The sequence below is a fragment of the Eumetopias jubatus genome, unplaced genomic scaffold (genome assembly GCF_037043125.1).
Source record: "Eumetopias jubatus isolate StellerSeaLion01/CBP00866 unplaced genomic scaffold, mEumJub1_p1.0 scaffold_4, whole genome shotgun sequence".
NCBI lineage: Eukaryota > Metazoa > Chordata > Mammalia > Carnivora > Otariidae > Eumetopias > Eumetopias jubatus.
In genome coordinates this window covers 124414169-124433817 of record NW_028274810.1, presented here as the reverse complement: position 1 = coordinate 124433817, position 19649 = coordinate 124414169, and the positions used below count along the sequence as shown (strand labels likewise).

Genomic DNA, 19649 nt, shown 5'->3' with positions numbered 1-19649 from the left:
CCCTGAAATGAGCAAACATTTCCCCTATGCCCCGGTATCACATGTCCCTGGATCTCCCCAACACTTAGGATCTATCTGATCCAGCAGGCAGGGAGCAAATTCATTTACTTTCTCCCCGAATCCACTAACTAGATGTGTTTAAAAAATTACTTCCTAACTGATGCCTTATAATGCAATGTGCCTGAAATGTTAACACTGGTCTTTCTGTTTAGGCTTTTATACTTTGGGAGCAGCAGGTTCCCTTGTGATGTCTGTGACATCACTGGTTCTGCCCATCAAATAGAATTCTTTGTTGGGAACAAGACTGACAAAATGAGCCAGGCAGTTGGACATGGGGAAAAAAGGCTGAAATAGCAGTGATATCCCAGGCATCTTCTTGACTGAAACCCTGCACCTCAAGAGCTTTTTGAAATGGTCATCTGTTATGTCAACAGCTCGGGAAAGAGCAAGAGCAAACTCCAGCAGGGAGGTCAGACTTTCTCCAGTTCACACAGACCTGGTCAGGGAGCACTGGGTTCTTCCAGTAGACCTTGTAGCCGGCCCTGCAGACAACCCCACTGTATGGACACTTGTTGGCCAGGCTGGTCACTACGATGATGGGTTCCTTGTCAGCTTGGCTGAGCTGGCCTGGTTCCTTGTTGCAGATGGCATTGTAATAAGCTAAGAAGGCTCTGAATTCCAATGGCCGGTGAGACAACAATTTACATTTGGTAAAAATCCTGTCAGCAGTGACAGGGCTCTGAGGTAGTGAAGCACAGACATGCTGGTACCCTGTTCAAAGCCAGAAGGCCTTCCTGCAGGTGCCTGCCCTCTCGCAGGTTTTTGTTTTTTTAAATTCAAAGCTGTAGTTCTTTCTATATTTTGGATATTAACCCTTTATTGGATGTGTGATTTGCAAATGTCTTTTCCCATTCAGTAGGCTGCCTTTTCATTTTGTTGATGGTTTCCTTTGCTGTGCAGAAGCTTTTAGTTGGATGTAATTCCATTTGCTTATTTTAGCTTTTGTTGCCCTCGCCTGAAGAGACTGGTCCAAAAAATTCTGCTAAGACTGACGTCAAAGACCTTACTGCCTATATTTTCTCCTAGGCATTTTTGGTTTCAGGTGTTACAGTCTTTAATCAATTTTGAATTTATTTTTGTGTATGGTGTAAGATAGTGGTCCAATTTCATTCTTTTGCTTGTAGATGTCCAGTTTCTCCAACCCCACTGATGGGAGAGATTCTTCAGGGTTGACTTTGGGAGGAGGGCTCATTTCTCTTCCACTATTTGAAGCCACCTATGACTTCCTCCCCAAGCCCATCATTCCTAGACAACTTACTCCGGAGCCTGACACTGGAGAAAACTGGGACATCCAACAATGGCAATGCAGACCCAAGAATTTATCTTTCTTCACCCAGAGACTGACAGGAGGAGCCCAACGCGTGGGCAGGGGGCGGTTACCCGGCGCTTCGCCTCACCACCTTCTTGCCCCGCCCCCTACACTCTGGGGGCGGGGCAGGCCAGTCGGTGTCCCGCCCCTCCAGCCTCGCGCCAGCGGGCGGAAGTGACGCAACCCCAAAGCCATTTCCGGCGGGCCGAAACTAGGAAGAAACTTGAAGCTGCAGAGGCGCTCCTTACCGGATCTCCGCTGCTCCTGTGCCCCGTGGCCCGGCAGCGCCGAGCTGTCGGGAGCCCTGGCCATGGGGCAGCCCCGGCCTTCCGCAGTGTGAGGCGCGGGGCCTCCCGCGGGCTCCCCGATAGGCCGAGGGCGGGCAAGCGGGAGGCGTCGTTCCAGCTGTGGTCACGGCCGTTGCCGGGCTCCCGGCATCATGAACATAGACGTGGAGTTCCACATCCGGCACAACTACCCCTGGAGCAAGTTGCCGGCCAACGTGAGGCAGGTACGGCCGGAACCTGGGGTCGGGGCTCCGCCCTGCCATCACCTGCTCACCTTGCCCGCGGGGCCGGCGCTGCCACTGGCGGCTGACTCCTGCCCTTCCCCCGCCGCGGTCTCTGGGAAATCGTCCCGCAGGTCAGGGGTTCGAAGGGGACGGCTCTGGGGTCACAGGGGCAGGATGGGGCCGTTGCTAAATGGGATGGACTCGCTTGGCACCTTTGCCCGTAGCCTCGTTTAAAACCAGGTGCTTGCGAAACCTATTTAACACGGCGCTTGACCTCCAGAACTTCAGGATGGTGGGGAATAGACGAGAAACAAATGAATGCGTTACAGGATGATAGCCGCTCACATGTACTTGCATTGTAGTATATGTGGGCACACAGAGGAGTAAGAAATTGTCCGGGGAGTGTCTGGAGCCCGTGTGGAGGAGGCATTGAAATTGGGCCTTAAAGGACGAATGAGAGATAAAAGGGAGTAAGATTTTCCGGGGAGAGGGAAAGTTATTTTAAGGGCTTGGACGAGTGAAAGAGCGTGTTGAGAGTAGCTAGCAACTTAGTATCACGGCAGGTGGAGGTGTGGGTATATTGCTGTTTGGAGGTGGGATTTTGTGAGTGAGTGGAGGTTGGTTGGTAGCAGGTAAGGCTGGAAAAGCAGGCAGGGCCAGATTTTGAAGGGGCTTTCCTACTTTGATGGTTGGACTGTATCCTCTAGGCAGGATAGGTTTACCAGAGATGTTTCAACAAGAGAGTGACGGGAGTTTTTGTTTTTTTCTTGAGGGTTAATTCTCAACTGCTTGAGTGTCATTTTTACTCAATTGCTCAACAAATATTAATTGAACACCTGCATGCTATGCCTTGTTCTAGGTGCTTGTAGTTTGCACAAGTCAACAAAATAGAGACCCTGCCTTCAGGGAGATTACATTTTAGTAAAGAAAGACAGTAAACAAGTAAATGAACAAGTACTGAATATGGCAGGTGGTGTTGAATCTTATGAAGATAGTGATACATGCTGCATATTAGGCGCTGTTTTCTCTGGCCATAGATTGATCTTCAAGTTCCTCCCTTTCTACTTGGTTGAGAGTGAAATTCTGTTTTCCATTGGTGCTGGGCAGCTATATTTGGAAAATTTGGGATGGTGGTGGTAATGGTATAGGGTTATTAGTTTGCTTCCTCACTCAGCATGGGGGCGTAGTACTGGGAAATGAATCATTTAAGGTTCTTGCGTTGCATCACGTGGCAAGGAAAGTGCTTTCACTGTAAGATACCCAACAAACAAGAAAGTAGAAAGATAAATGAACTAAGAATTCTTGGTTGTCAGTGGCTGCCCATGTGACATTTATCTTGACTTGGAGGGACAAAGCTCTAAACTTGAAAGAGTAAGTTTCTCTTGTTAAGCTTGAATGAGGGCTTTGGTACTTTTGTGCTTTAGGGTTTTGTGGCGTATCCAAAGACAACTGGAAGACCCAACAGCCCTTTTCTTGGTTTCCATCTTTTCTCTACTTTTCCTTTCACAAAAATAAATGTAGCATAATGGAAGAAAGATGGATGATTCAATTATGTTAAGCATGAATAATTGATCTCAGTATTGGCAAAAGCATATCTAATACTTAGTCAAGACTATTAAAAATAATCACAGATCAGTATTATAATTAGGTAGGAATGTGACATTAAATTAAAATTTGTTTTGGTAAGATCACTTAAAAAATAGCTGTTTTAGCTTAGGATAAGCTTCCACTTGTAGAAGGTTTTGGAAAACCCATCTGTACAAGTTACCTCCTTGCACTTTATCTAGCCTTACTACTCTTTGCCCAGGTCAAGCTCCACCTTCAGTTGCTACATCAGCTTTCTATCTGGTCTCTCTTCCTCAGTGTAGGACTCCCTCACATTGATTCCTCACACTACACTGGGGTGAGATTTCTAAAAGGCCATTTCAATCCTGTACTGCCTGTCTCCTATAGATCTGGAGAACCTGACCCTCCGCAGCACTGTTTCTCATCCATAGCACTTAACCCCACTGTGTTGCATTTGCTGCTTACATTACTTGTTTTGCTTTTGTATTCTGAGCACCTATCACATGGTTGGCTTTTAGTAAATATTTTTGGAGCGAATGAGTGATGGTATCAGTCAGAGGTATTTTTCCAGGACTAAAGCTCAGTCACTTTAAAAGTGGGAAATAGTTCTTGTATGGAAAGAATTTGTTTTTTGCCATTACAGATATTAAATACTTTGATAGAGTTTCCAGTAAGCTTTGATGACTTTAATTTGGAAATGACTCATTTGCCACTTCTGAAAACTGGGGGAAGGTGAATTCAGATTTTTTTTTAGAAGTATAAAGCGGGAAGGGGATTTCAGATTTTTACAAAATGTACGTAAAACCAGTAGCTTTTATTGGGTGAGATGAAATGTTTTTATGTGATATGGGCTATGCAAGACTTTAAAAAAATACATTAAAAGTTGTAGATGAGGCCATTATTTCAAGGTTTTTCTGTATGCATTATTCAAAAACAGTTCATAGTTATTTTAAGGAAAGTCTCATGATGAGGTTCTGTATCATCTAAGAAAGGTCAGTTAAAAAATTGTGCGTATCTTTTTTGTGGGGGGCTGTGATTGGGGTTTGTAGGAGCAAAGTCTTTAGAAAAAAATTCGTTCTGCTGTTAGCTTAATCTGATGCACAGTGGGTGTTTCACAGCCAGCACCTGTGTATCTGCATCTGTTAATAGTGCCTTTTATATGCAGCTCTGCTTCATTTGTCAGACCTGGTCAGTATTTCTGAAGGGTCAGCTCCTCCCAGAGTAAAATGACCCTTCTTTTAGTTTGCCTCCTGTAGTGGTAACAGTGTTTCAAAATGTGAATGGTGGGAAATTTGGGGTAGGAGTGGGAGAGCCTCCAAAGAATCTTTGTGAACAAAGCAATTATATTTTATGTATATGGGTAGTGAAGAACAAAATCAACTAATACAGTTTTTAGATATTTGCGGGGACACATATGTATTGATTGATCAGGGCCAGTCATTACTTAATTCCTGGCACAAAGGCTTAGATGTTTAGACGTTGCATTCTCTAACTGGCTTACACATAACAGGCTCTTATATTTTGTATGAGTGGCTTGATTATACTTTTTGTTCTGGAGTTCCCAGGCATGAGGTTAGTTGGGATAAAGTAAGAGATTTATTTTAAAACAGAAGAGCAAAACCTCAAGTGTGGAAGTTGCTCAGGTTCTAGCAAAATCGTGTGCTGTGTGCGTGTGTGTATTGTGTTCCTTGAGAAAGAGACTTATCTGGCAGCAAAGCTAGAGAAAACCCTTTACAAGTTTTACAGCAAGCCCAGTATATTAATTCCCCTCAACATCTTGGCTACTGACCCAGGCTTTGGTGCTGCATAGAGGATAGAGTAGTTTCTCTATGATGAACTTCGCTCCTAACCACTGGAAATGTTAAAATGGATGAAAAAAATAAAAGCACATATATTCTGGCAGTAGTGTGGGTCATAGTTTAACCTGTAACAGACTAATTAATTCAGATGCAGGAAGAAAGATTTTCGTTTTCTCACATCATCACTTTTTTGTTAAAATATATCCCACCAGTGGGTCCGGTTATGTGCCAGTTTATTCAAGTGTGAGTCTTACCTGTCTTGTGAAGATTGCCTTCGGTGAGAGTATGTGTACGAACATTTACCTTGCCTTTCAGACCTGTGAGTAGGAGGTATAATAACTGAATCCTCTGATCTTTCTGCCATTAGTTTCCTAAGATGTCTAATTTTACATTACAGCATGTTGGAAAGATCATGCCTAGTAATTAGAAGGGGGAGAGCAGTCATGTTAAATTCAGTTTATGGTTGCACATTGAATATAATGTTGCCTATAATCAGACATACTTCTTCTTTGCTTTTATGAGAGCCCAGTTTTGAATTTAAAACACCAAAGCACAGCTAGAAAGGTTTTTGCTAATTAAAAAATGTATCAGAATTCTAAAACTGTCTATATGTTTTTTAACAAAACCATAAGGAGCTGATGTTTTTAAGAAGTCATCTTATTGGGGCTCTCCCTCACCTTCTCCTCCCCATACTTGCATGTGTGTTCATACTCTCTCAAATAAATAAATAAATCTTAAAAAAAAAGTCATCATTTAGACGTACATTTGAAATGTACATTCTCCAGAAGTGTTAATTTTTAGTAATCATAGTCTTCAGATGTAAATAATTAGCAGACAGAGATCTGTCTTTAGTTGTCGCTCTGAAATTAAAAAAAAAAAAATGTAAGTGCAAGAAACCATCCATTCATCCATCCATCCATCCATTCAACGTACAAAAATTAGGAACAGTCAAGAAGGAAATCTTTTTAAGTAGAACTTAGTTTTTTGTTCACTTAATGAAGTTATGCTCTCAGATTGCTCTTTTATTTGATATTAAATACTTTAGGTAATTTCAGTAAGTCCTTTTAGAAAGGCAAATTGAAAATGAACACACTGAATTTTTGCTCAATAGTATAGCATGAAAATTAGTATAATAACATTTAAGAAAATATTCTTTGTTCTGGAAATTAGAGGTATTAGGATAAAATTAGGGGGCATGGTTTTGAAACTGTATGAGGAAAAAGTACTTTTGTTTTTTAGAGTCTTGGAAATTCACAGAGGGAATATGAAAAGCAGGTTGTCCTGTACAGTATCCGCAATCAATTACGATATAGAAACAACTTAGGTAAGTAGAGACATTTTTACATCAAGGTGGAAACGACTATTGCTGTTTACCGTTTTCATTACTCTGTCCTATCTTTTCAATGCATATTTCATAGTACTGAAATTATTCCATATAGACATTTAAGAAGCTCTGTACTGAGCCATCCCACCTAACAACAATTTGTATTAGCAAGTAGATTTTTCTTTCTAAATCTGATTCAAATTATTTTTTTTTTTGGAGTATCATTTGTAGATTCATTTTACCTATAGAATATTAATCTCAATTCAGATGTACTTTTTTCACTTTAGGTGAGAAATTAAGCCAGAAAAGAAGAAGTACATTAGTTTTTAGTAGTTTTTGATTTTGAATTTTGTGGGTTTTTTTTCCATAAATTTTCTAAATATAAGTTTAATGAAAACTCTGTAATAATTAGAACACGTTTTAAGCATAGTTGGTTCTGTGGTTTTTTTTTTTAGCTTTCTCTTTAAATGTATTTGCATTTTATTTGTCAGATGACTGATTAGTCTGTTTTATTGCCCTGCTAGTCTTCCTGTCCCTGTGTTACTATCAGTTTAAGCACAGTAGTTCAGAGATAGTTTTTTTATTTAAATGTATTTCATGGAAGTCAGAGGCCTTTTTACATTTAAAAAACAAAAACTCTCAAATGATTTTTTGAAATAGGCTTGATTCATTGAAAACTACCATTCAGTTTGACTCTCTTGTAATATAGTAAGGGATTTGATGAATTCTAGCTTGCGTTTTGCGTCTTTTGGAGAGGACATTCCACGATTGCTTTCTTGGCTTTCTGATTTGGTAAGAATTCTTTCCCTACTTATCTGTCCTGTTACAGATTCCGCTTGTGTACCCTGAAGTCTGTTTTTTTTGTGGCATAATTGTTTCTTTGTTCCAACTTAGATCGTTTTGTTTGTTCTCTTCCAACTACTGTGCTTTTATTTTTAATTAATGTTGGTTTGTAAAGTAGTTCTTACTGCATTTATAATTATATGTAACTGTAAGACACCTGATAGTGGAAAATTTCTCTTTCCCCAGTTAAACATGTCAAGAAAGATGAACGCAAATACTATGAGGAATTACTAAAGTACAGTCGTGATCATCTCATGCTGTACCCTTACCATCTGTCAGATATAATGGTAAAGGGCCTGAGGATAACACCGTTTTCATATTATACTGGGATCATGGAGGTGAGTTTACGTGTACGTGGGCCATTGGGAATGGGACGGGACTACGTGTCGTCAATGACGAAGCCAATAATGACCGGCTGTGCCCTTCTCAGCCCCAGTGGGCATTGTTTCTGAGTTTACAGTGGAAAAGGGAGTGTTGGTTATAAGCTAACTGTGTCATCCACACTGTACAGGGAGTTGTTGTTGTCCAGGCTTTCACGGTGGAAAGGTACCTGTTTTTCTTCCATGCTCTTGTGGCATTAGTCAGTCATGTATGTTAGCAGAGTCTCTATAAAACCGACTGCTTTTAACACATGAATAAGGTTGAAGATGTGGGTGACAGAATTGAACATTACGTTCAGAGAAACTTAATGCTTAAGTTTAACTGTTCTCTGACTAGAGAACGAATAAATGATTATAAACCCAACATTCAACACATGTGTGTTAGAAAAAGAGAAACAGATCTGTAGTCCTGGCTGCTAATTCCTTGCCATTTTTATTAACTTTTGGGTGTTAGTGTTTTTCCAAAGGCGGTTTTTAGGCCTGTGTCGAGTAACTTTAAGTATACTGTTTCTAAGTGAGCTGTGTGTGAAGGTTGGCAGTGTTTTTCTAGTACTCAGCTGCTACTTAACTTTATTCGGGCGCTGCTGTTTTGGGCCCACTTGCCGCTTCCAGAGCAGGGGGCCTAGAGCTGAAGGAGTTGGGAGCGTGCAGGAACAGTGGCATCACTTTCTGACGTGGCTTCCTTTGCAGGAGCTCCCTTTGCTTTTCTCCCTGAGCCCCTTCACAAGCACTTAGGCCGTCCTGTGTCTCCCGCATCTCTGTGTCCCTGTTTGGGCAGAAAGATTAGCGTAAAGCTCAAGGCCTGACAGCCCTGGTTTCTGTCAGTCCCTTTTCCCTAGAACCAGGGCAGCAGAATGAAGGTGGCAGCTAATCAGTAAGTAGAATAATTGTGGCAGTCTCTTTGATTATTTTGCCGGTATTGACCACAAGGTTTAGGAGAGATAATAGGGGAAGGTTTTTTCCCCCTTCACCAGCTTTGTTACATCCATGTGGTTGCTGCTCTCTGGTTTCTGTTCTTATACCATTGGGTGTAGCTCCTGGGTTGAAAATAGGCCCTATGCCCACAGTAAACAGTTGGTTTGTTATTGGAGAAACAGATGGGAATGGAAGAAGCTGGATACTGAGTTCAACGGTGCTGGTGGTTGGGTCTCGTAGGAGCAAAGATGACTAAGTGGTTACAGTCTTTGTTGGTAGTGCGTGTCTCAGATGCCTGTTGATGGAACCGTGATACATCATGCCCCTCTTGTAGGGCATGAATCTAGGATCAGGCATGAGGGGTGGAGAGGCAGGAACCTGGAGCTCTAAAAGAGGTGTTCCTTGCTTTGCTTCCAGAGGGCAGAAAGTTACAGGGCAGATGTTTGGGATTCACGGAGAGTGCTGTGAGAAACCCTGACCTGAAGGTCTGATCATCAGTTACTAGGTTGGGACCACGTATCAAGTACCACAATGTGGCATGCATGCGTTAGGTTGCACACTTTAATCTCAGTGCTTCGGACAATAATTGTTATTAATCTGTTTGGCTATCACAATACATTTTTATTCACGTGTTATTTATCTAAGGACATTTTGCATTTAGAATTTTTAATTGTTTTCTTTTTGAAAGGACATTATGAACAGTGAGAAAAGTTATGATTCATTGCCCAATTTTACTGCTGCTGACTGTAAGTATTTAATTATGCTGAAGGTAACGGTTAGAGTCTGTCTTTGTGCATGCATGCCGTTGTTTGTATTGTCATGTGTGTCTTTAACCTAAAGCGCTTGAAGCCTGGGAACAGCAAGCAGCACTGTTGGTAGGAATTTTATCAGGTGATGCAAGTCAAGTATAAGGTCTAGTCTAAATGTCTAACAGAGGAATATTTTGGGGGTAAAATGAGAAAAATGAGACTATATATTTCTAGAAGCTGAAGTTCCTTCTAATACTTGGGCTGTGTTGTGTACCAAACAAGGGAAGAAAATTTGTACACGATGGTTTTGCAGCATGATACACAGTTGTTACTAATATAATTTGCTTTATTATGCTTATCTTAAGGAAGTACATATTTGACATGTGACACCGTTCTCTTGTGTAAGGAGAAACTTTTGCTGAGAAGTACACTTCGACTTCCCAATATTGGGAGGGTTTCTGCTTTTTAAAGATTTTCCCATGTGACATTGTCAGAGGTGTCAACTTGAGTTCATCTTTCCCAGTTTGGTTTTCTTTTATTCGTTTGAAGAATTCCTTTTAATTTAATATTGGTTGTTAATCAGTCATCAGAGATGAACAGAAGCCAAGGGTTTTTTCCTAAAAGACCTGGGTGTACTGATACTGAGATACATTAAGTGTTTTTAAAGGGAAGGCTCTTTCTTTCAGGTCTAAGGCTTCTTGGCATAGGAAGAAACCAGTACATTGATCTGATGAATCAGTGTCGGTCATCAAAAGTAAGTTAGTTGTTGCCCTCCCTTTCTCGTTTCTTCCTTGTTATCACGCGTTCTGATTGTTTTAAGTGGGAGAAATGATGAATTGTAATTTCTTTGATCACGAAATATGCTTCATACAGAAATAATCCAAAACAACTCCTCCGTAGGCTCTAGGCTATGCATGTGCGATTATTGAAGTAAAATATTTAAGGAATAAAACATTTCTTTTTAAAAATTAACTTTGTTGGTCTTTTTACTTGCTCATTCCACTCCCAGCATTCACTGGATGGGTGAAATAAGGACACAGTCTCCAAATTCATTTTTACCTCTTAGATTTCCTTTGAGTTTCTGGATTTAGATCCAGACTTGATGATTAGTGTTTTGAAGTAATTTACTTTGAAATAATTGAAGAATGACTTTCTTTATTCAGTATTATCTAAAATTCTTCAGATTTTTGAAGCAGAATTTAAAAAGATTTATTTAGCCTGTGAGAAACAGTCTTATTACTATGATCATTAAAAGTAGTGATTTCAGGTTGATTGCAAATCTCAAATGTTTGTACCATTGCAGAAATTTTTCCGAAGGAAAACAGCTCGTGATCTTCTACCAGTGAAGCCGGTGGAGATTGCCATAGAGGCGTGGTGGGTGGTGCAGGCTGGATATATCACAGAAGATGACATAAAGGTGTATACCTTCAGAAATTAAACATAGGATTTTTATTTTTTAAATTATCTTATAATTTTTAATTATAGTTCTCTAATTTTTCTAAAAGTAACACTATTTGGTTTTCCTGAAGAAAATTAAGCATAGGTTCAAAATTTTAAATGACCATAGTAGGTTAGAATATTGGTGGGTTTTGAAGATACTCTTTAATAATGAGGGAGGTGCACCTGGGTGGCTCCATCGGTTAAGCGTCCAACTCATGATTTCGGCACAGGTCGTGATCTCAGGGTTGTGAGATTGAGCCCTACATCAGGCTCCACACTCAGCAGAGAGTCTGCTTGAGATTCTCTCTCCCTCTTCCTTTGCCCCTCTCCCCCTTGTGTGAGCATGCATGCACGTTCTCTCTCTCTCTCTCTCTCTCTCAAATAAGTACATCTTTAAAAATAAAATAATGAGGGAGACTTGACTTGGTTCATGTACAGTAATCTGGGGACTTCGATTAGATAGAAGTTTCATCTCAAGTGATGTGATGCAGCAGCTAGCAGCCATGATACTGGCCGGCACTTCTGGAGCACTTGCTGCATGTTAGGTGCACCAGGCTCTCTTCCCCGCACCTTTTATATTGTCTCATTTGATTCTCATAACAGCCCCCAGGGTGTGTCTTGTATTCCATTTCGCATATGAGGCAAGTGAGCACAGAGAAATGAAGTAATGGTTCAAGTCACAGTGGTGGTAAAGGTCCAGGATTTTAACCTCCTTCAGTTTGCTATGGGAGTGGTGCTCCTAGTCGCTCTGCCGAAGTGCTGTACCAAAGAGGGAGGTGCTTTGATGGGGCAGAGGGCCAGGATCAAGGGAAATGATAGTCCCAGTGGTCAGACCACATTGGAGATAAGCCTCTGCGTGGTAGAAGAAATGCTGATTTAGAGGAAAAGGGGTGGAGCAGTGACCAGCCGGCCCAGAGACCAGGTCACGTCTTTGTGTGGCTGAAGGAATGAAAGTGAGCATGGGGACTTTTTTTTAGTTTGCATTTTATTTTACTTCGGAAGACAGATTAAATCCCGTGAGCGGAAGGCTTAGAAATTTTGCTTCAGTGTAGGAACTTCCTAACAGAGCTGTCAGACTGTGTCATGAGATAGCGAACTTCCTGTCACTGATGATACCCATGTGGGGTCTGAATAAACTTCTGCTCTGAGAGATTCAGAGTCAGCAAATGTATCTGATTCCCATTCAGAGAAGATGATTAAATATTAGTGTTTATTAGGTAACACTTAACACTTAACAGCAAATATTGGTACTTATAATTACTTTGTCCTCCATTCTGTTGGTAGCATATTATGGTACCTTAATTGACGGTTATGTACATAGCTTTTTCCTTTGAATTCGAGAATGATAAAAGAAAAATATATGTGGTACATTTAGTTAATGACACATAATAATCATAATCATGGATAACATACAATATAAAATGTAATAATATATAATCATAATAATCATTGATTTAAACATGAAGATTTCAGGAGACTTATGAATTAATTTGGATCGAACTTAATTGAAAATATTTTGCTTTTCTTAGATATGCACTTTGCCTGAGAAATGCGCTATTGATAAGATCATCGATGCGGGCCCTCAGCTCTCTGGATCAGTAGATTACAATGTAGTACATAGTAAGTGGTTAGTAGAAATGGTCTTTTGTCAACATAAAAACTTGTTTTACACCATCAACAATCAATAGCAATTTTTATCAATTAGATACACATAGTACTGTTTCCTAAGGCATGTTATTGTTTGAACTGTGACTTTAGTCCATTGTTTCCCAGTGTGGCTGTTACTCAGTTATTCACATACACTAGAAATTTATACAAATGAGTCATAAGGAAATTTTTGTAGTTCTGAGCATACGAAGAAAACAGATTTGAAAACTTTCTTTTCCTCTTCTGTTTACTTTTTTTCTCCTTCACCTAGCATTCAGTTGTAAGAATCTTTACAGAAAATCAGGAATCTGTTTTGTTTTATTTTATATTTACTGTTGTTTAGTATTCCATCTAAAACAAGTACTTTTGCTTCTGTAGGCTTATATAACAAAGGATTTATTTATCTGGATGTACCAATATCTGATGACAGTTGTATAGCAGGTAAGTATGTGCTTATATTTTCCACTGTTTTTGAGCGGTTACTAGGTGTTGGGCATTGCATATGTCACCCTAAAAATTAGATACATATCATTCTAAGATCTATGATACTAGAATTTTTCAAAGAAAGACATTTCTCCTTTGTTATGTTGTAACACATTGCAGTTTGTTTTACTTAAATTCCTTGTTTTTATCTTCGTGTTGTTGTCCATGCGATGTTAAAATAATGGAAGTCTGAAATAAATTTCTCACATCCTGAATCAGTTCAATGATTTTATAGATTTGTGTCCTTTTTGTCTGTGTTCAGTGCGTAACTGGTTTTACAGATGTTCAGTCCTGTCATCTCTGATAGTTTCACCCCATGGGCCTGTCTTATTTTTTCGTGTCACTGTTGTCTTTTTTGTCTTTATCTACTCCTCCCTTCCTCCTTCACCCATTCCCCAAGTTAAACCGATATTAAAGCCCTTGTGTATTTCCTTGTGGTTGTTATCAGTTTTATTAAAACGTTCCCCTATTGCTGGTTATTTAGGTTGCTTATAATTTTTTTGCTGTAGTAGTGATGTGGTTAACATCGTTGAACACAGTGGAGCTTTTCTCCTCTAGGTTAGATTTCTTACCAGTTTGTAGCACTTACTATATTTAGGTTATGTGTTACAAGTATGTTTTCTGGCTTATCTTTCAGCTCTTGTTCTTGTTCATTGGTATCTTTTATCATACTAAGATATTTAATATTTGTGTAATCAAATATAAAATGTCAAAAATTTCCAGGGAATGACTTTGCTCTTTACTACTGAGTGATGATAGGGGCTCATGACAAAAATACTCTCTCATATCAGTGTTGAATCCTGACAGGTTATCATGCTGTAGTGTGTCCTGACCTTTATTTGTGATTCTTTAATAATGGATCTTGAACCATGTGCATACATGATTTCTATTTTAAGTTTGGAAAGACAGCCAAAAAGTAATGAAATACTAATTCTGGTTTGTCTAATTGCTACTATAACAAATAAAATACTAGTTTTACAGTTGGAAAGGTTTTGACAAGGAAATGATTTCTGGAGGACAGGGCTGGTAGTGGTTTCCTGTCACTGTAGGAAAATAGGAATGCATTATGCATTATTATAGTCTTTACTCTCATCGATAAACTGATGTTGACTCATTTGAGAATCACCTAGAAAGATTGGTTTTTGATTAGTTCCTTTCAGTCCCCGTTGACTGAGTGTTTGAACATTGCCTCACATTAGCACTAAGTGCATCTGAAAGGTGCAGTCAGAGAAAGGCCAAGTAGATGGCTACTCCGTTACAGAGGTAGGTTCTGCCAGACTTTTTAATGTCTAGCAGTTTTTGGTGGTACAGACAGACTCATGCTTTTATAAGTGCTGACTATAACATCCTCGTCACCATGGAACATGAGCTGTTCCCCGATTTGGAATAACCTGTGAAAGGAAAGAAGTTTGACATCATGGAGGCCATCAAATTTAGCACAGAAGACACCTGAAGTTGATTTCAGAGAAAGCATTTAGCTGTGTTTCAACAAAACAAGCACTATGATGGTGGAACAAATAAGCTGGGGGAGGGGAGTATTTGGAAGAGAATGGTCACGAAGGGGTCTGTTGGTAAAACATATTTAGTCCGTCATGCATCACACCGTATACTTACTCGGTTTATGTCTCTCCTCTATAGCTTCTAGATTTCTGTTACACTTGAATAGACTACTTTCAGGATATATATAAAAACTTCTTAAAAACTTCTATCATACAAATCCAACCTGTAGCTGGAACTTACTTTTGTATTTGAGGTGAAACAAGGGCCCAACTTGGTTTTCTTCTGTTTGGAAAACCAATAACCTTTGGATAAATGCTAGGATGGCTTTTTCAGTAACTGATGACCATGGAGTGGAAGCGTAACTTTTGTCATGCATTGAATTCGCCTCTGCATTGGATCTAATTCTGATATCCTTTTTTCTTCACTGATTTATTTTTATTTTTATCCTGTGTTGTTTCATTACAGTGACTTAAAGTAACTTTTAATATTATGGCCAGGACTTCCTTGTGAGGTTTTTTTTTTTCATAACTTCCTTGGCTATTTCCAGGTATTTTTTCTTTATATTTATTTATTTTTATTGACATCTTTAAAATTTTTATTTTGTTATTTTTTAGAGTTATAACCGACATCCACTGTGTTAGTTTCAGATATAAACTGTGGTGTTGATAATTGTATGTATTGTGAAATGAGGACCACAACAAGTCTAGTTAATAACATTCATCACCACACAGAGTTCGCAGAAAATATTTTTCTTGCGATGAGAACTTTTAAGATCTACTCTTTTAGCCACTTTCAGATATGCAGTGTGGCATTATTAACTATAGTTGCTATGCTGTAAGTTACACTCCCAGGACTTACATATTTTTATTTTATTTATTTATTTTTTTAAGATTTTATTTATTCATTTGAGACACAGAGAGAGAGCATGAGCAGGGGGAGCGGCAGGCAGAGGGAGAGGGAGCTGCAGGCTCCCCGCTGAGCCAGGAGCCCGATGTGGGGTTCCATCCCAGGACTCCGGGATCATGACCTGAGCCGAAGGCAGCCGCTTCACCAACTGAGCCACCCAGGCGCCCCCGCCAGGACTTACTTATTTTATAATTGGAAGTTTATACCTTTTTACTCCTTTTACCCATTTCACTTAACTCCCACTTCTGGCAACCCACCGGTCCGCTCCCTGTGTATGTGAGCTTGTTTTTTTTTAACCATATTTTTGAGTAGGCAATAGTTAGGATATAAAATTCTAAATTTATAGAAGAGTATAAAAATGTCTGCCTCTGACCCCTGTGTCTGGCCACCCAGTTTCTCTCTCAGGGGCCACTGTTAAGTTTCTTGTTTTTCTTACCGAAAGTATGCTAAGCACATAGATGTGTATATATCCTTTTATGTGTGGTCTTAGTTTTACACAGATGGTGTCTTGTAGTTTGTACTTTGTTTTTTTTTAACTTAATGTGTATTGGAGACTACTCGGTATCTCTTCATGTAGAGTTAGGTCATACTTTTTTTATGTGTTTGTAACCTCTTAAGTGTCTTGTTTTTTCTTCTCTAAAATATAGGGGTGTAGTGTGGAACATCTCATGAGGTTAAGAGGATTAGACGAAATTGTGTACGTAAAGTACCTGGCAGTAGTCTGGCACTTAGTATGTGCTCAGTAAACGGTTGCTGTTACTCACACAGTTGATAGTGTAGGAAAAGAATTAATGATAGCAAATAATGGGGTTTCTAAAATATTTCTAAAGAGAAACCTATGATCCTTAAAAGTACTTGCATGACTGGAACTATAGGTAACACTAAATTAGAAAGTGACATGAGCCAGATCTGGAAAGTGAATACTCTGTCCTGAAATGTACATTGTGATTTTTCACGGTGTCTTCATTTTGAACACTTCAGTTTTCTCTGATTTCTCTTTGTAAAGAAGAACTTCAATTTTGGGTACAGTTAGATGGTATTAGGGTCAGGGGACACGGGGATACTTAACTCACATCCTTTGATGGCCTAGGCACTCTGCCTTCCCAGGATATTTTCAAGGGAAACCTGCACAGGGAGAATGGTAAAGGAAGGCATAGTGCCTCTTCATTATGAACTAGGCAGAGTGCTCTAGAAAATTGGTTTAGAGTGTCTGGACCAAAAAGATGGAGAGAAATGAATATGAATACCCATTCAGGTGGACAGCCACTGCTGGGCTGCCTCCTGTGCTGAAGAAGGTCTTGCCCGTCTTCCCACTAAGGCCACTGAGGAGGACACAGACTAGAAAGCCCCAAAGAGCAAATGATCCTAGTGATTGCTGGTAAAAGTGGCGGTCATGCAGATGAATTTCCTCTCTTCTCAGGATGGAGTGGGGCTGATGGGAGAAAGGCAGTCAGTACTCTCTGTGCACCTGGTCTTTGTAGATAGCACAGCAGTTCTGTGTCCTTTGCTTTTCTCTGTTAGCCCAGTCACCCCTGCTGTCTATGAGGCATTAAAACACAGCCATTGTGGCCTTCCCCATTCGGAAGCAGCCCCAATCCCCTTGCCTTTCTACCCAGTTCATGTCCTCCAGCACTTCCTCTGCCTCAGTAATGCTGAGAGTTTCCTGGGATTACTCTGTAGGATTTGTGCTCTACTATCAGAGTCCTCTGTGTAGACGGGGTTGTATATGGCCTTAACTTTGCGGGTTTTAGAAAACTTGCTGTGGAGTGGATAAACTAAATCAAAAGCTGAATTTAGTCCCTAAAGTAGAGGTTTCTCTTTTTGAATAGGTATTTGAATTATGCTTTTTTGTTTTATAAAATCATATCACTGATGAAAGTCTATTTTGTTTTAGTTCCTCCTCTTGAAGGTTTTGTAATGAATCGGGTGCAAGGTGATTATTTTGAAACTCTACTCTATAAGATATTTGTTTCAATAGATGAGCATACTAATGTTGCGGAGGTAAGTATGACAATGTCTTATGAATGAACTTAACCTCAAGATTAGAAAATAAGTTTGTGTAAAGTAGATAAAGTTAAAATGTTTTCAAAACCTATACATGGGTAGATCATAGACCATTAATATACTCAAGTCACAATTCTTAAGTTACTTTCTGTATATACATAGTAACTTTTTTTTAGTAAATAACTTATAATTTGGTAAATAACTTTTTATATGATTTCTTGGTAAAAGGATTGTAGATTGTTGATTGATACGAGCATTTTCTTATTTTAAATGAGACTAAATTAAAGTGTAAAGAATCTTCTATTGATGTGGTCGCTGTTTGGATTCATACTACTGTAAGCATCTTAGACATAAGGAAAGTTTAAGTTCTGATTTCAAAGTGTATTCAGCCTTTGAATTATTCATAATATAAAATTTTGCTGATTATAGTTCACTTGTTTATGACAGCTGTGTAATATTAATAATTCTAGGGATGTAAATAATTTTTTGTTTTATTTTCTAGCTTGCAAATGTCCTTGAAATAGACTTATCCTTGGTTAAGGTATGTGATTTTTATACTCCTTTTATTTATAAATACCGAATGGCTTTTATTACAGACTTTTGTCTTGACAAGCTACTGAGAAAGAGAGACAGTGAGATTCTTATTGGCTGTGCAGGGGAGCGAGGACAGTAAGGGGGGGTACCTGCAGAGGTAGAAGAGAGCAAGGTAAGGGCCCTGAGGCAGTTGTTCCACCCCAGGGAGTGAAAGCCGGCCTCATGGTCCTGTGCGTGCAGGAAGCAGCCCGATCAGTGTCTTGTAATGAGGTCACTGAAAGCATCCCCTTCTGCCGCTGCTTCCTACAAAGCGCCAGGCCAGAGATGGGAAGCACTGTCTCTTCTACATCTGTGAACACTTTAGGGGAAGGGCAGGCCTACTGAAAAACGGCCGTTTCTAGTTATGGGATAGAAACGTTTGAGGTTCCCTATAAGCAGAATCTATGACAATATTTTATTTCTACAAATACTCTGATGTCTAGTTTATTTTTTATTTTTTATTTTTTTTTAAAGATTTTATTTGTTTATTTGAGAGAGAGAATGAGATAGAGAGAGCATGAGAGGGGGGAGGGTCAGAGGGAGAAGCAGACTCCCTGCCGAGCAGGGAGCCCGATGAGGGACTCGATCCCGTGACTCCAGGATCATGACCCGAGCTGAAGGCAGTCGCTTAACCAACTGAGCCACCCAGGCGCCCTGATGTCTAGTTTATTTTAAATGTTAACTTCCTTTATATTCTTTCAGAATGCTGTTTCAATGTATTGCCGATTGGGCTTTGCACATAAGAAGGGACAAGTAATAAATCTGGATCAGCTTCACTCATCATGGAGGAATGTTCCATCCGTAAACAGATTAAAGTAACTCATTTATTCAGTATGAGATATTAGAGTTTCCTTTTGAAAAAAACATTGTTTTATGTTCAAAAATTTTCCTTATCAACCTGTCAGTTGAGGTGAACCCTGGATATTAGTGGTTTTTAATCTTTTTTTGTGTGATGAATCGTTTTTAGAATCTGATGAAAACAAGAACCCTTTCCCCAGAGAAAAGTACATTAGAGTATTTTACATACAGCTTTAAACAGTTCTTAGATTCCCTGGAGCCTATCCGTGGGTCTTGGTTAAGAACCGTTGCTGTATGTGGGCAGAGCATTTTGGGGCTATGTTTCAGTTTGGGGCTTGAACATGACTGGACTGGGTGGGTATTCATAATTAGCGTGCTGACTTCCGTAGCTATTTTTGTGTAAGATATAATTTGTATGATTTTTAAAACGTGGATGTATTCTTCATTTAATAGGAGTACTTTAGATCCACAAAAGATGCTGCTGTCATGGGATGGTGGGGAAAGTAGGAGTCCCGTACAAGAAGCTTCATCAGCTACTGACACGGATACAAACAGTCAAGAAGATCCAGGTTAGCAGTTACTCAGTTTAATTTAGAGTCTGTGTATAGTTACGCCATGTGTCTATACAGACCCTCACAGAGTGAACTCGACTTTGTTCTTGATATCATTCGATATGCAGTCTTTGAGTACTTAGCCATATGCTAGGCATTGAATATGGTACCTTCCTTCTGAGAATTAAGTCTAGGGAGAGAGAAGGCAGTATAATCACAAAAACCCACAACAGTGTGACAAATGTTTCGGTGCTTGGGGGGAGCAAAGGGGACGAGCTCTCTTGTTGCCTT

General features: G+C 39.7%; 1 protein-coding gene across 1 annotated transcript in view; it reads left to right on the top strand.

Moving 5' to 3' along the window:
• The first annotated feature begins 1580 nt into the window (after positions 1–1580).
• The window catches only part of FAM91A1 (family with sequence similarity 91 member A1), a 43813-nt gene continuing 25744 nt past the window's right edge, over positions 1581–19649 (top strand). The window contains exons 1-12 of the mRNA XM_028105616.2: positions 1581–1880; positions 6485–6569; positions 7599–7750; positions 9396–9453; positions 10143–10210; positions 10760–10873; positions 12426–12516; positions 12922–12984; positions 17327–17433; positions 17939–17977; positions 18712–18824; positions 19261–19376. Coding sequence (XP_027961417.1) covers positions 1809–1880; positions 6485–6569; positions 7599–7750; positions 9396–9453; positions 10143–10210; positions 10760–10873; positions 12426–12516; positions 12922–12984; positions 17327–17433; positions 17939–17977; positions 18712–18824; positions 19261–19376 — 1078 coding nt within the window. The 5' untranslated portion in view covers positions 1581–1808. The remainder of the gene's footprint in view (positions 1881–6484; positions 6570–7598; positions 7751–9395; positions 9454–10142; positions 10211–10759; positions 10874–12425; positions 12517–12921; positions 12985–17326; positions 17434–17938; positions 17978–18711; positions 18825–19260; positions 19377–19649) is intronic.